This window comes from Oreochromis niloticus, linkage group LG19, assembly GCF_001858045.2.
Source record: "Oreochromis niloticus isolate F11D_XX linkage group LG19, O_niloticus_UMD_NMBU, whole genome shotgun sequence".
Classification (NCBI taxonomy): Eukaryota; Metazoa; Chordata; class Actinopteri; order Cichliformes; family Cichlidae; genus Oreochromis; species Oreochromis niloticus.
The window spans coordinates 8831490-8846368 of record NC_031983.2 but is presented as its reverse complement, the minus strand read 5'-3'; the positions used below and the strand labels follow the sequence as shown (position 1 = coordinate 8846368).

Sequence of the window (14879 nt, the reverse complement as noted above, 5' to 3'; positions counted from 1 at the left end):
GTCATCAACTATGACCCAAATACAGATGAGCACATGGTGAAGGACCTGGGCAGCTTGAACGGGGTGAGTGGGTCTGTCTTTACTTCCAAACTTTGTACTTCAGCTTGTGCAAAAAACAACAAAAAAAGTCTCTGGTATCACCGAAGGCTCGTGTTTCAACTGCAGCAAATCCCTGAGTACAAAAATGTGTGCCAGAGACGGTTGGGCAAACAGTGACCATTGGGACACCCCCCCCCCCCCCCCCCCAAAAAAAAACCATCTTTCCATCTCACTCTGTTCCCTTGTCCCTTTGCTGCTGTTGCCACTTCACTGCACCATTATCCCAATGAAATCCAGAGCTGAGCCGTGGGAGAAACCGTTCATTGTTCTCAGTGTTTCTTTTGGCCTTAGTAACTGCAGCTACACTAATCAGAGCAGAACACTACGAGGGCCAATAACTGAAATCCTTCCCCAATTGCCTTTGTTTAGTCTGTGTAGAATGAGATCTACTGTTTGGTGCAGGTTTATCCTTGTTTCTTTACTTTTAATCATCTGAAGATAAACTGAGTAACTCCTCTAGCCGTTTGTTAGTTAAGGGAGAAGTTACAACAAATTGATGAACAAATTGCACATGTGTTTCTTTCCACCTGGACATTAAGGCATTTTACAAAAGCTTACTGACATTGCATAACAACATAATCTCATCAGAGTTTTAACGTGTTGGTGGATTAATTTTCAATGGGGAAAGGTCCGCTGGCAAAGCACCTTACGGTATTCGAGTGCTTGGAATTAGAAGGCCTGTCACCTGTGAGTCGGCACATTTCCTTCATTAGCGAATGAACCATGAATGTTATGAATTTTGTTTTGTTGTTTTTCTGTTTTGCAGACATTTGTAAACGACCTCAGAATCCCAGACCAGACATATATCACCCTAAAGCTGTCAGATGTCATTCGCTTTGGTTATGATATCCTTTTTTTTTATTCTTATGTTTTAAACTTTACTCAGTTTTTTAAAATTCTATTGGCTTAATCGTCATTGGATTTGTATCATTCATACATTTATTATGTAGACTTTCTGCTTTTGGAACAGTTTACATTGGTCTCTGGTATGCAACACTGAAAAGGGCCAGGGGTCAGCAGCATTTTGTTTCTCCACCTTGGTCATTTGATCTATTGGCATGAAAATCCTGTGTGGTTTTTCAGCCAGGATAGTGAACTGTTGACCGGAAGCCGCCTGCACTCTTTGACCTCAGGAGAAAACTAATGAATGGTGAAATGTATGTTAGATAACACAAAGCAGCACTGTTCAGTGTACAGATACATTTAGACATGCTTTGTCGTTAGAGGTGAAAGGACACAGTTTCGAGAAGTAATTCACCGCTATAAGTACATTTATAGGTTTATAGGTGATATCTCTCGATGTTTATCTGTTGTCTCATCAGTTTTGAAGTGATAAGTTTGGTGATAGTGCTGCAAGACAGTAAACCAGTTCACTTATTTTTTTGTTATAATAAAGATTTATTTGTTTTCTTGGCGCAAACGGAGAAACAAAAACATAGTATTCAAACAGAAAAAAGTAATGGTCAGTGCTCAGTATTTTCCAGTCAGCACATCTCTAATATCTAATTGTTTGAAAAGAAAAATATGTAGATTGTTTCCTTTAACTCCTTCTGTACATGTGCATGTGTATATCCTGGAAAAGAGTCAACACAAAGTCCCGGAGGAAGCGCTTAAAGTAAGTAAGAGTAAGCTGTCCGTTCCTTTTTTAGTCGTCAGTGCTCGGCTGTCTTCAGCGATAGATGTTTGCTGTAGATCCCTACTGAGAAAGACTAAGTAGATTACTCCTTATTTTGTTATTAAATGATATGTTAAAATAGTCACAATCTTCCCAGACCAACTCCTACCATGACAAACTAGAGCTTAAATATCTACAAGTAATTCATTTTTTTCTTTCATATTAAATTAAATAACTTAACACTTAATGCTGAGGCTAAAAAGTCAAGTCATTTCTACATGTTTAATGATGCTAGTTACTGTAGATGAATTCAATTAAAATAAAAATGATGCATGTGTAATATTTAGAAGTTGAAGCTTGAGTCTCTGGTGGATATTCTTCCTTACAGTGTGTATATGTTAGGACAGTTACAGCTGTACTGATTGTTGGCGGAAGGTTTTTCACATCCTGCTTCCCTCCTGTCTGTGTGTGTGTGCAGCATGAGAAGTACACAAGCCAGTTGCAGCTTAGCATAAAAGCCCTGGAGGCCAAGGCAAAGGAAAAACTGCACTTCCAGCACTCAGAGAAGAGCAAAGACTCTTCATCCAATGCCAAACTCCAGGACAAAGCTGAGCGTACAGCCCACTCCCTCACAGGTAAATAATTCTGTCCACACAGTTCATTTGTTAGCAGGAAGGTGGCAGGTTTTATGATAACAGAAGTAGATAAATTGTTCTGGGTGCATGAGAGAAACAGCTTTAAATGAAGTGGATTTGAATAGCTTGGTCCCACATACATGAGGAAGAGGAAGTCTGCTTGAGTCTCCATGTACTGCATGACTTTGGCTATAGATCCCTCGATAGGATGACGGGCTTCTCTTATTAAGAGCTTCCCTGCTGTGGGATTAGGATGCCATGTGAGTAGAGAGGCTGATGCTACAATCCTGTGGTGTCAGTAAAAAAGTAGATCTTGACATCCCAGGGTTGCCAGAGTAAGTATACATGAGTAAGGGCTTTGCAGACAAGCAGAGGGGTAAAGAGTTAAGGACAAACAGTCTTATCTCAGTCAGACATGCGTGACTGCTGACAAGAGGAGCTCTGCTGCCAAGCACCCCGATGGTGCTTCAGCCACGTGCTGTAGAATTAGAAAGGTCTGTAGGTTTTTAGTCCCAGCTTGGCACTTCTGTCCATGTAGGTGATGGTAGATCTATCACTGCTGATATTTCCAGTTCTCTCACACCCTCTTTAGTCTGACATGTACTTAGAGTAAAATAATAAATTTACTATGTGCAACAGCGGAACAGTCAGGCCACTGTTAAGTTAGGCATTTTATGAATGAAGCTTATTCACACCAATGAAACGTTTTCCAGCTGTAGTTAATCTAGGAAGCAGCAATCTTGTGCTTTCGGCTCCATAATCAGCCCTTTGAGCTTAGAAGGAAAACTACAACTGTGCCTAAAATAGGACTTTTCCAGCACATGCCTCATGTTCCTCAGAGTTTCTCATAGCTGTGTAATTGACTGCAGCAATTTGAGAAACACTTCTTTGGTTAGCTCCTTTTTTTTTTTTTTTTTTTTTTTTTTTTTAGTAGGACATGACTTTGGAGCAGAGTGTGATTATGTTGCCTGCAAGTATGAGTTCATTATTTTGATGCAAGAAACCATTCAGTGCAAACTATATTTACTTGTTGCTACGCAGTTACTGCCTGCACTCAAAGGAGTCTGTGCTGGTGTGAGCCAGTGAGATAATGAAAGTGTCCACTGCTGTCATGCTAAATCTACAGCCTCAGTGAGAGAAGTATGTTAGAGAAAAGGAGTACACACTTTTTAAAGTGTCATTTCATTCATTTTGAGTTTGTTTGATGTAGGAAAGTCTCTTTGCCTCACAGAGACCGAGCTTGCATATCTCTGTTGACAGATGCTGATGCAAATGCAGTCTCTTTGGCTGAGTTTGTTTAAGGCCTTGATAGCGTGGATCAAATGTCTCATATTAGGTTTGTTTTCTTTTAATTCTGACAAGCCTTGTAGAGGGAAAAAAAAAGACGCGTGTGTCTTTTTCTGTGCTCGTTTTCCCCTGCAGCTGTACAGGATGTGGAGTGACTCCAATCCTCCAGCTGTCTGCAGCACAGGACACTTCACTTGTACAGTGTGTGACTCAGTCAGGCCTACATTACTGTGCCAGGACCCAGGGCTATTTAGTATTGAGAGGAAAAAAAGAGGGCATGAAATTAACAGTTCAGCGTTCCCAGTGATTGCTCTTGTAGTGGCTTCCTTTTTCAAAGTTTCCATACATAACAAATCCAGTAAGTTATAACAATAGCTAAAACAAAAATTCACTCTTTTTTGCTTTTCAACTACCTCCAAACACAGTACTTAATGTCCCTAATAACTGCCACCTTTATTTTGGGAGATTATGTCCTGTCTTTGATGTACCTCTGTGTCTGTGCACAGTTTGAGATGCCTTTGCTGTTTAATCAAATAATATGCTTAGCATAACCTTGCTCTGTGTACTGAAGCTGTTACACTCGCCCACGTTTTCTTTAGCTAAAAGGGGGAAGATTAAATAAGTGGAAAGGAATCCGTAACGTGCCCCTCTGCCTCTTCGGTCACTGTGTTGATGTCTTATTGTGTGTGTCCAAGGCAACAGTGGCCAAGTGCTGCTGATACTTGGGATTGTGCAGCCACATTAAACTCAAAAGAGCTTGTTTATCCTATTTATCAGGCCAAACGGCGGCTTCTAGATGATCTGATTAGTAGAGGCTGGCTGGCATGTGTGGAACAGTATGCCAGGTTATATGGCAAGTCTTGCTAAACACATATCATCAGCAAATTTAGCCAAGCTAACTGGTCTCAAATTTAAGAGAATATATACAGAGACCACTGTATGCAAAAAGCCTTTGCATGCTCTGGTTATTCTATATCCTGGACTGATTTCTTCTATTTTTCCTTTAAAGATTAGGATTAGCTGTGCTGTCCTCACATGAGGAGGATTATGTTTTGGTGGTTTGCTGATACATCTGGCATCACAGTTTGACCCCCCCACCCCCACTACACTCTCTGTGTCATGGGAATGTGTGGGAGCTCTGAAACATCCAAAGGCCACTTGCAGTGTAAGGCTTTGTTTCTGAGCTCCAGCATTGTGTAACTTTTTATTGTTGCAACATCAAACCCAGACAAAACACTGTTTTGTCATGTGACTAACAAACTTATTGGATTATAAAACCAAGCAGTGGTTTAAATTCACGTCTTTGTTGGCTCTTTCTTTGTTCCTACCATTCCTCCCTGCACCTTTAGTATATTATGTACCTGATTGTGTTTGTTGGTCTGTGTTTGTGTCTGTCTGTGGGCTTTTTCCTGCTAGCCTCCACAGATTCTCCGATATCCAAGCCCACGCCTCTGTATGGCCAGCCTTCCTGGTGGGGAGAAGATGAGGACCCGGCCAACAAAAAGGAGAGCAGAGGTGGAAAATTTCCAGAGAAGGAATCTCCAGGTCAGTGAATCTGTCTTATATTTCTACATGCAATCACTTTCATTTGGTGTATGCCTTCAGAAGTGTTTGTCTTTACAAGCAAAATGTATTTTATGTTAGTGATTTAATTGCATTTATTGGATATTCCCATGTTTGTGAATTAGATTTAAAGTTGCCTTTTTTTGTGGCACTTCTATTTGATGTTCTCTGTGGGTCACTGAGAGGTAGATGGTGTTAAGCCCAAGGCAGGTCCCTGGCTGTCAGTTGTGGACTGATAGCCAGGCCAAACCATCCCAGGCCAGTGGGCAGTGCCTGTCTGCCTCATGATGGATTATGACCATCTAAGCCGATGAAGGGGGGAGGGATGGTGATTGTTCTCCTCACGTTGCCCAGACAAACCGATTATTCCCCCTCAACTACCCTCCACTGGACTCTGAACTCCTAAAGTGGTATTTGGCCACACCCAGCTGGCATCCAAAGACCAATCACATGATTTGTTTCCCCAGCCAATCGTCTGGAAACCTTCATGTTATTTATGGCTCTTATTTTCAGGAAATGTTTAGTGGTTATGCTTTAAGAGATTTACATAAATCTGAGTTCCTTTAACTTTGAGTTACTTTGATATAAGTGTGACATTTCTAATATTCAGCACACTAAAAGCTTTTTGTGTAGTTTAAGTATTTATAATCGCCTCATCTCTTTATTGACAACAGAACCTGCTAAAGATGTATCCACATATGAGAGCAACGGCTCTCTGCCAGACAGTCAGGCTAAGGCCACCTTCTCCTACTGCCGGGAGCCCAGTTACTTTGAGATCCCAACAAAGGAGTTCCAGCAGCGTCCTACCAAGAAACCAGAGTCGCAGGTTCATGAAGTTCCAACAAAAGACACAGCAGAGCCCTCTGACTGCATCTCCTCCACCCCCACACCCCCTGTGGTTCAAAGCCACGCGTCCTTTACCATCGAATTTGATGAATGCACGCCAGGTAAAATGAAAATCAAGGACCATGTGACCAAGTTTTCTTTCCGTCAGCGTAAGCAACCTTCCACTGAGGTTGCTAGCACACCTACTGAGGTGATGTCAGCACAGAGTAAAGTTGCTGACTGGCTCGTCCAAAGCAGCGCGAGCATGATGGGAAAGAGGTCGCAAGATGAAGATGTGTGCAGCACAAACAGCGACCCATCTCTTCTGAAGACCACCAAGAGTGAGTCTCTTATACACTATCTGTTTACTCTCGCTTTAGATGGAATACTGTGTTAACTTGTTCTCCTTCCATCAACAGCAAACTACCATGAAGATGGTTCTCAAAGTGATTCGGGGCACCCAGCACTCAATGGGAATAACTTTCTCCGGTCAGAACATCAGGATTCTCCACAAGCCTTGAGAGCTTCACCACCACAGCGATTTCTCTCCCCTGACTCAGTAGAGCCCGTGTCTGGCTCTCCACCGGAGTCTCAGTCCCTTTCCAGTCTTGCTGAGCCCCACCAAGCCTTTGTGATTGAATTCTTTGACGACAACCAGAGAAAGAAGCGTTCCCAGTCCATCAATATCATGGCCCCACCAGAACCCTCCAGTCTCAGGCCACAGTTGGAGAAAGTAAAGAAAAGCTCAAGTCCGACTGGGGAGAGACAAGTCACACCTCCGTCTTCCACAACTACTCCGCCAACCCAACGGTACACTATCCCCCTGAAGGGCCCTGCTTCTACGGGCCCCCAAAGAGCTGGCTCTCTACGAAGGGAAAAGACTGAAGAACGGATCAGCGCCAGCTTTTCCGCCCGCTCATCCTCATCTGTGTCTGCAAGACCGTTTAGCAGCGTGGGCCGCAAATCTAAACTCACCCAGGAGTTTACTGCTGAATTACTGAGACAAGCAAAGGAGATCTCTTCTGCCACCTGGGAGAGAAATACTACAGCATCTAAAGCAGGGTCAGGGCTGGCATCACAGTCTGACCAAATTACCACTAGCCCTCCTCAGCCTGACGCTCATTTCCAGCCTCAAACTTCCTCGCCAATTCATAAACCTGTCCCCCTCAAGGCTCCTGTTATGCCCCCAGCATCTCAAAGTTTTGAAGTTAAGAGCCCCACAAGCCCCAGAAATGAAGAGGAGGACAGTCTAAGTGATGCAGGAACCTACACAATTGAAACAGATGTTCAAGATAAGGAGCTGGAAGAAGCACGGAGCAAGATTGACCAGGCAAGTTGTTCCATGTATGCTCGTTTTAAAGGAAATAAGGTGGCTTTGCTAATCACTGGTCTCCTTGTGTTTCTTGGAGTGAAGTCCTGAGCCATGAACATTAGCAGTCCCGCTTTGCCCATCTGTGCACTTATCCACTTGCAATGCTTTGTTCCTGACAGGTGTTTGGTGTCGTTGACAGCCCAGAGCGAACGAACCTGAGTGAAGCAGAAACACCGTCAGCATTTAGGCCTGTTATTGTTCAGGGCAGGGAGCAGCATAGTCAGAAAAGTTGTGGGGAGGTGAGGCCAGCTCCAGAGCAGGGACAGAGTCTGGTGAAGGTAAACTTTCCTGCTCAGGGTGGAATGATGAATGGATAGATAATTGATCATTTTAATGTAATAATGATTATTTTCAGTCGGTAAGGCTGAAGTGTCTGATTGCACCAATCGGGATGTAGTGCTTCCTTGATTTGCCTTCTTGGTATTTGCTCTTTTTTCGGTGTCTCTCTTTTGATTTGTGCACTTGCCTCTTCTTTGCACACAGGCTCTGGGTTCATGATTGTTTGGGTTTTTCTTTTCTAACCAAATAAAAGAAAACAGAAAACCAAACCACGTGTTTAATACAACATGTTAGGGTTCAAGTGCATACAACACTTGAAACAGATTGCTCTTTTGGAATTTATAGTAACTGGAACTAAGGGAATCATATTTTTAACAGTTTTGTTATTTTTAACAGTAATGAATAACTTGTATGTTATCTTTTACAGGTTCAGTCAGGAGGTGCAGTCTTACAGGGGGCTCCTAAGTGGATGTCTTGCTGGGCCAGCTTGGCAGACAGCTATGCAGAATCTAGGCCTTCGTCCGGCCTCTTTGACATCCATTCCCAGATGGGACTGTCAGAAGGGGGTAAGCCACCTAACCAGACAATGATAATGAGACACCCTGATGAATATGAATGATATTCAGCTTCATCGTCTGTGGTTAATATGCATTAAAACTGTTCCACTTCAGCACGAGGCACAATCGTCCACAAGGCTACGCTCAGCCAAAGCCAAGAACGAGTTCAGCGCAGCCTGCGGCTGACATCACCGGGGGAGAAGAGTGACATTCCAGCTCCCAGCATTCATGTTCATTATGACCCAAATTCAACATTTGATGTTGAAGATAATAGCTTGGGGGTCCCTGGCGCTCAAGACGGCATTCACAGGTTAACTGTGCAGGACGATGTAGAGCCTGACAGCCTGAGTGATGCCAGCAAGTCAGATGATGGATCTATTGTAGAGCAGAAGAGGAGGCCTCTGTCAGACCAAGAAGAAAAGCAAAATGGAGACAAGCGCATGCTCCCGGCCAAGTCTACATCTTTTTACATCGGGTCAGAGGAGGAGGTGGTGCCCAAAGCTAGCACTCCTAAGGCTGAGAGAAAACAGGTGACCAAAACCTTTTCAACAGCCACTCTGACCAAACTGAGAGGCAGTCAGGAGTCTGCAAGAGTCAAACCTGTTGTATCAGCTCCTGTACTGAGCCAGGCGACACAGAGGCCAGAGGGTAAAGAAGCATCCCCGTTAATCAGACAGGAGAGCTTCACGAAGGAGCGACCTAGCAGCACCAGGTTGCCTAACATCTCTAGCCAGCCTGCTCAAAGAGATCTAAACCCCGAATTACTGCAGAGAGCTAACAGTCAGGACACGCATTCGTTTCTCAAAGAGACTGAAGATGTTCTGGCTGTACTGGAAGCTAAACTCCAAGCAGGACAAACCAACACTCCATCTCCTGTTATGGACTCTCTTTCTGGGGAGTCTGATGTGGATACCTCCAGCACAGTCAGCCAACACAGCAGTAAGACAAAGCCAAGCACACTAACAAAAAAAGTATCGGTCAGTGGCCTCCAGAGAGATAGGTCTTCAGGTAGCCTAACTAGTCAGGATTCGACTCAGCAGTCCTCAGAAAAGCACCGTACTCAGGAAGCAGAAAGGAGCAACAGGACTGAACCTCTGAGGAGGCCAGTTGGACTCAGACGCAGTGTGGGAAAACGTGGTTCCACAGACCTAAGTGATGACCATCAGAGCTTACCGTACTCTGATCAGGAGTCAAACAGCAAACAAACACGCAAATACATAATTCCCCTTCAGAAGGAGGAGACCAAGAGCTCCAGAGTGTCCCAGGCGCTGAGTCGTGCCAACAGTCTATCAGCCCCAAGACCCACCAGGACTTCCATGCTGCGCCGGGCTCGCCTCGGAGAGGCCTCAGACAACGAGGGGACAGAGACTGATAAGCTGTACCAGGAGGCCAACAACACCCCAGCTAAGCAGCCCCAGGAAGCCAAGAAACTCTCCAGGCTGGATATGCTGGCCATGCCTCGGAAACGGACAAGCTCATTTAACACACCCAGTGACAACGAGGCCTCTTCCACCCCACAGTGGACAGGCAGAAGCACAGGATTTTCCAACCGCAGCGCAGAGCTGGGTGTCAGCTCCACTCGTAGGGCCTCTGGTCCAGGGCCAAAGCCGGGAGAAAGGCCGCAGAAGGCAGCACTCAACAGAACTCCAATCACTCGTGTACGCTCTAGCAGTGCCAAATATGCCAGCAGCACAGCAAGTAAGTATAGTACCGGCACTTACACACCATCTGTTCTTATATGTTTAGCCTTGTCTGCCATAAAAAATTAACTCAGATTTAGCATTGTGGGAATGACATGCCTGCGGTGTGTGTCAGACATGACAGTGAATTGGTCTGAAGCCTTTTTAAGTCTCAGTTAATATAACTGATTTCTCAGTTCTGAAATTAAGAACTTTCTCATCAAACAACAGCTATGTGTGAAGGAAACTAACACTAATACTAATATTAATTCTCCAATATTCAATATCTTTCATCTGCACAGTGTACACTCATTGAAGTGAAGGCTGTATTGCCGTTTTTATATGCAGCCATGCTTTGAGAGTGTATTACTGGTCATGACTTAACGCAATATGTTTCACATTACAAATCAACTTTTATTTTTTAAACTCATTTATTCCTATCTGTACTCAGCTGCTGTACTGTGGAAGTCTAGTGTTCATTTGAGTTTGGTTCAGACCCCCTTAAAAACAACAACAGTAAATTGTTGGAAAGTCATGAAGTCTTCCACAGCATCATGTCTGTCTCTTGTTCGGGGAAATGTTTTGGGGGTTTCTATTAAAATACTCAGTGGTGTCTTTTTCTTTGTTGTTGTTTTTTTTCTTGGTGGTCTTCTTTCATGGCATCTCTTTCTCTCTCTCCTGTTTTTCCAACTTGTCTGTCCTCATCTTCCAAAACTCTAACCAATTCACAACACCAAGGCTCTAGGAGACGACAGAAAGGCTCTGACTATACCTCTACCTCAGATGAGGAGTACGACTCAAACCAGAGCACTCCTAAATACAAACGCTCCCAACCTTCCTCAGCTTCTCATAGCCCACGCAATCCGGTTCGGCCGCAGCCGATCGTGGCCCTGCGTCCAAAACACCGCGGCAGAGACTCTGAAGAAGAGACCAACGAGGGAGATGCCTTCCAGAATTGGTCCACACACAGTGCTGAGATTGCACGGTAAGAAATATGACAGGCTGGGCGTTTCTGGTGTGGATACTTGGGTTTTCCTGCCTTACTGACAACAAAACTGGTTTTACGCAAACAGTTTTAAGCATTTTTATTTAGTTAGTTAAGGGTTGTGTAACAAGGAGTCCAAAATCACAGTAGATAAGGTGATGATGATTTTTATCTGCTCAAATGGTTAATTTACTTCACTGCAACAGTAAACTTGAATATATTTTGTTTGATATTTCCTTTAATTTCTTGCAAAAATATTTGCATTGACTTTGTTGTAGAGAATTGTTTTAAAAGTAGAAATACTTCAATTCAATACAATATGGATTTTTTTTTTTTTAAATGTATATAAAGGTTGAGTCAAGATCTGGCCAAAGACTTGGCAATATTAGCCAGAGAGATCCACGATGTAGCGGGTGATGGTGAGCCCGGAGAGGAGTGCAATGCACCAGGCTCCACGGCGGCTTCTTATGAACAGGTACCGTTGTTACCTTAAACTTCAAGTGAATGAGTGAGGGCATTTTTGACTGCAGCCATGTGTTAACATGTGCTGTTATGATGTTTTTAAATGTAAAGCCGTTTCCTGCTATGAATTTGTCTACCTCTCTTACAGCTTTGGTATTTGTTTAAAAGGAATTGGCTCATAATTGAAAATTATATGGGACCATTTATGACTTAAACATTGTTTTTGTGGTTTTCCACCACATTTTAATATTTTACAGTGAATCATAGCTCATAGACCGATATTAGCTCAAAGTGACGATGAAAGAGCTCAGATGAAGTTGATTCTAGTAAGCTCTTTTTTGATAAAATAAAGGAAAACCATACTTACACTAAGTCTTCTAATGCGTTTACCTGCCATGGATACAGGGAGACATGAATAGAACCATTTAAAAAAAACAAAAACATATTTCTTTATTTCATCTTTTTCTTGATCAGCATGTTTCAGAGGCTAACAGCCACCAGAAAGTCCCCCCAAGTTCTGCACCATCAGGGGAAGCTGAGCAGAGCTGGAGTGACCATGAACAGAACTCCAGGAGCAGAGAAGAGGTCAGACATGATCGGTTGCTTCTCCTTTAGATATCCTGTAAGGAGAGCTCTTTTATTAAAGTGTTTTATTTTTTTTTCCCCCATTAGGGCGTTGTGGACACTGCTATGCTGAATCCGGTGTCTCAGGTCATAATTGCTATCAGAGAGAACACGGAGCAGCTCGCTGACAAAATGAAGTAAGATACTAAGAAGAGCAGACACCACGAACACTTAAACTCCTCTCTTTCCATTCCTGATCTGGCTTTGATGAAAAACTTTATTGATCCTGTCTGACAGCCAGACTGCAGTGAGCATCAGCTCTAATTTAATTACTGTAACTTAGTGAGTCAGCTCACAGACAGATTGGCTGACATTATGGAACCGAGAGCAGAGATCTAATCTAAGTAAATGAGACACAGATGAAAAAACTGTTTCCACTGTTACATGCAGCTTCAGGTTGTCTTTTCCTGGTCTTTATTTGGTAATGTTTCAGACGTTAAACGAAAGTTATGGCTTACTTTTGCTGTGATAAATTCTGCAAAATGATCAGTGTCAGAGAGCAGAACGTTGGCTGAAAGACACCTCTGCACACAGGGTAATGTTCCAGGACAGAGTGGATATCTGGGAAGAAATTGAGGCCAAGGTCAATTCTGAAAATAATGTCCCATTTGCAAAAACATCCAACAAGGTTAGTGTGCTTTTGGTTAAATGACAGGATAAACATATGCTTCTAAATACTGCATGTTTGAGCTAAGTTAGACGTGTGTGTTTCAGGAAATCACATCTATCTTGAAAGAACTCAGGAGAGTTCAGGGACAACTTGAAGGTGAGTCATTCGGACCCTTTAGAAACTATTTAAATGGAAATCATTTTAAAATAGATTTTCTTGTGGCTGATGACTAATTTCAAATTTTTTTTAAAAAAATATTTAGTCATTAACACAGTCATGGAGCCCAGCTGGCAGCCTGGAGCTACCAAGACCTCAGCCACTGCAGTCTCCTCCTCATCTGGAGTTCAGACTAGCAAGCATTCTTCCTCACGAGACTGGAGAACGGTGCACTCCATTTTCAAACGTGGCGGTGGCCCGAGGCCCAGCGAGAGGGTCAGGAGAGCGGCTGCGACCCCGGACGATGTCAGAGAGGGGTATTTAGTCTAAGATCTGGCACAAACACGCAGGTCCAGACAGTCCACTCCAAACAGCCAGGTGCCAGACCTCTGTGTGCACAAAGGAAATACAAAGGAGGGAAGTGAGACTTTGTTCACAGAAGTGCATCCTCCTGCACACGCAAACATACACACTACTGCACTATAAGCACACCTCACACTGACCTGTGTCAGGATGTAACACACTGAGAGAGACCATAAAGCTATACTTGATTCTGTGTGTTACAGATCATCGTCATTATTTGCCAATGTTGTGATCACCAGCACTTTTTTTTTCTTTAATAAAAGCTCATCATAATTAGCTGCCCAGAGAAAAACAAGCCTGAACGTAATCATCCCAGGGAAGTCTTCAGATACATCAAACATGTGTGTTTAGTGACAAATCATTATTGAGGAATTGTTTTATTTTTTTAATAGAAAGAACTAAAGTTAATACTCGCAGATGCTGACATGCTGTGTACTCCATCCTCAGTAACTCCCCGTGCTTATTGTTTTTTGTTTACCTCCTTCCTCTTTGTGGAGTAGAATGGAAAATGTATTTTTTAGGGGATTTTTTTCCTGAGACACTGTGGTATTTTGTAACTGACACAGCACGACTGTAGGTGCGAGTTAGTCGCCTTTTGTGCCAGAATAGTTTGTTAGTATTACGCAATCGCTACAAGCCAATTTTGTGTGCAAGCTGGTACTATTTCCCTCGTCGGAACTACACTTTTGTCCAACAGAGGGTGAAAAAAATCCACTTCAGGAATGTGCAATCTAAATGGAGGAATGGGTGTGCTCTATAAGTAAATCAGCAAGCAATCACAAACTCTAAGTGGCTGCAGCTTTAGAGTATTCCCGGCCCTTGGAACTTTTGTAAAATTTCTTATTTTTATATTTGTGTCAAACACATTTGGGAGCTTTGGATTGTTTTCCACACCTCGAGCAAAATTTGTCTCCAAGGTTTGTCCAAAGACGAACACGACACGATTTCAAGGACGAGAAATGTGTCGTCTTTATTTGTGTTTCTGCACAACACCTCGGCCCCTCGAGTCGTGAGAGATGTAATGTTATTTATGACCAAGTAAATTGTATGAAATTGTTAAAAAATCTTTGATGATAGCAGCTGATTTGTTAATGTGTGTGTAAATGTCTAAAGATCGTCTACACGTCCTACAGGTTACCTCTCAATCTCTTCTTTTTGCACTAAGGTAGTACAGCATCATCCCTTTTTAAGCCGACACGCTGCAAACTGAAAGCTTTGACTTTCCTGTGAAAGATTGTAAGAATCTGATGCTGACACAGGAGGCCGAAGCAGGGAACTCCGGCAAGCTTCTCAGTTTCCCTCTTCCTAGTCTTGACCATGCATGTGATTGTAACTGGGAAGTACCTACAAAAGTGCCACATTAGCTGCATGGGATAAAGTTTCATGCGGACGAGTACAGTGGTTGTTTACAGACTCCAGCAAAATTTGAATGTTTTTCTTCTTCTTCTTCTTCTTCTTCTTCTTTTCATTCTCAATCTGTTGCTGCTATTCATCTTCTGTGGGATAGTATTTCCACTTAGCTTTAGTCCGACACGGTCCGCTGAAGATTTAAAATGTGTGTATCAAATTTCTGTCCCCTGTTTTGGATCTTCAGTTTCTGTTTCCATTCCTTCCCTACCCAAATGATTTGGTTGTAATTTGATAGCTGTTATTTATGTTTGGTTATTTGTGTAAGGTGTCAGATGATATGTTTTGTTTTTTTCAAATAAATGTGATTAGTAAACCTGTTTTGCTTTTTGTCATCTGTTGTAATCTCTTGTCACCCTCA

The 14879-nt window shown here is 42.9% G+C and overlaps 1 protein-coding gene across 4 annotated transcripts in view; it reads left to right on the top strand.

Moving 5' to 3' along the window:
• Positions 1–14834, top strand: part of cep170ba (centrosomal protein 170Ba) — an 18553-nt gene extending 3719 nt beyond the window's left edge. Inside the window, exons 3-19 of one of the 4 annotated variants that reach the window (XM_005453317.4) lie at positions 1–63; positions 866–944; positions 1656–1714; positions 2193–2349; positions 5053–5181; positions 5874–6365; positions 6444–7354; positions 7516–7635; positions 8103–8241; positions 8347–9930; positions 10650–10896; positions 11248–11371; positions 11833–11943; positions 12031–12119; positions 12517–12610; positions 12697–12748; positions 12855–14834. The exon at positions 1–63 is cut by the window's left edge and continues 27 nt beyond it. In XM_005453317.4, the coding sequence (XP_005453374.1) occupies positions 1–63; positions 866–944; positions 1656–1714; positions 2193–2349; positions 5053–5181; positions 5874–6365; positions 6444–7354; positions 7516–7635; positions 8103–8241; positions 8347–9930; positions 10650–10896; positions 11248–11371; positions 11833–11943; positions 12031–12119; positions 12517–12610; positions 12697–12748; positions 12855–13078 (4674 nt within the window). In that variant the 3' untranslated portion in view covers positions 13079–14834. Of the gene's footprint in view, positions 64–865; positions 945–1655; positions 1715–2192; positions 2350–5052; positions 5182–5873; positions 6366–6443; positions 7355–7515; positions 7675–8102; positions 8242–8346; positions 9931–10649; positions 10897–11247; positions 11372–11832; positions 11944–12030; positions 12120–12516; positions 12611–12696; positions 12749–12854 lie in introns of all 4 variants that reach the window. The other 3 variants (XM_019348977.2, XM_005453316.4, XM_005453318.4) reach the window with 3 other exon arrangements.
• Positions 14835–14879: the final 45 nt, after the last annotated feature.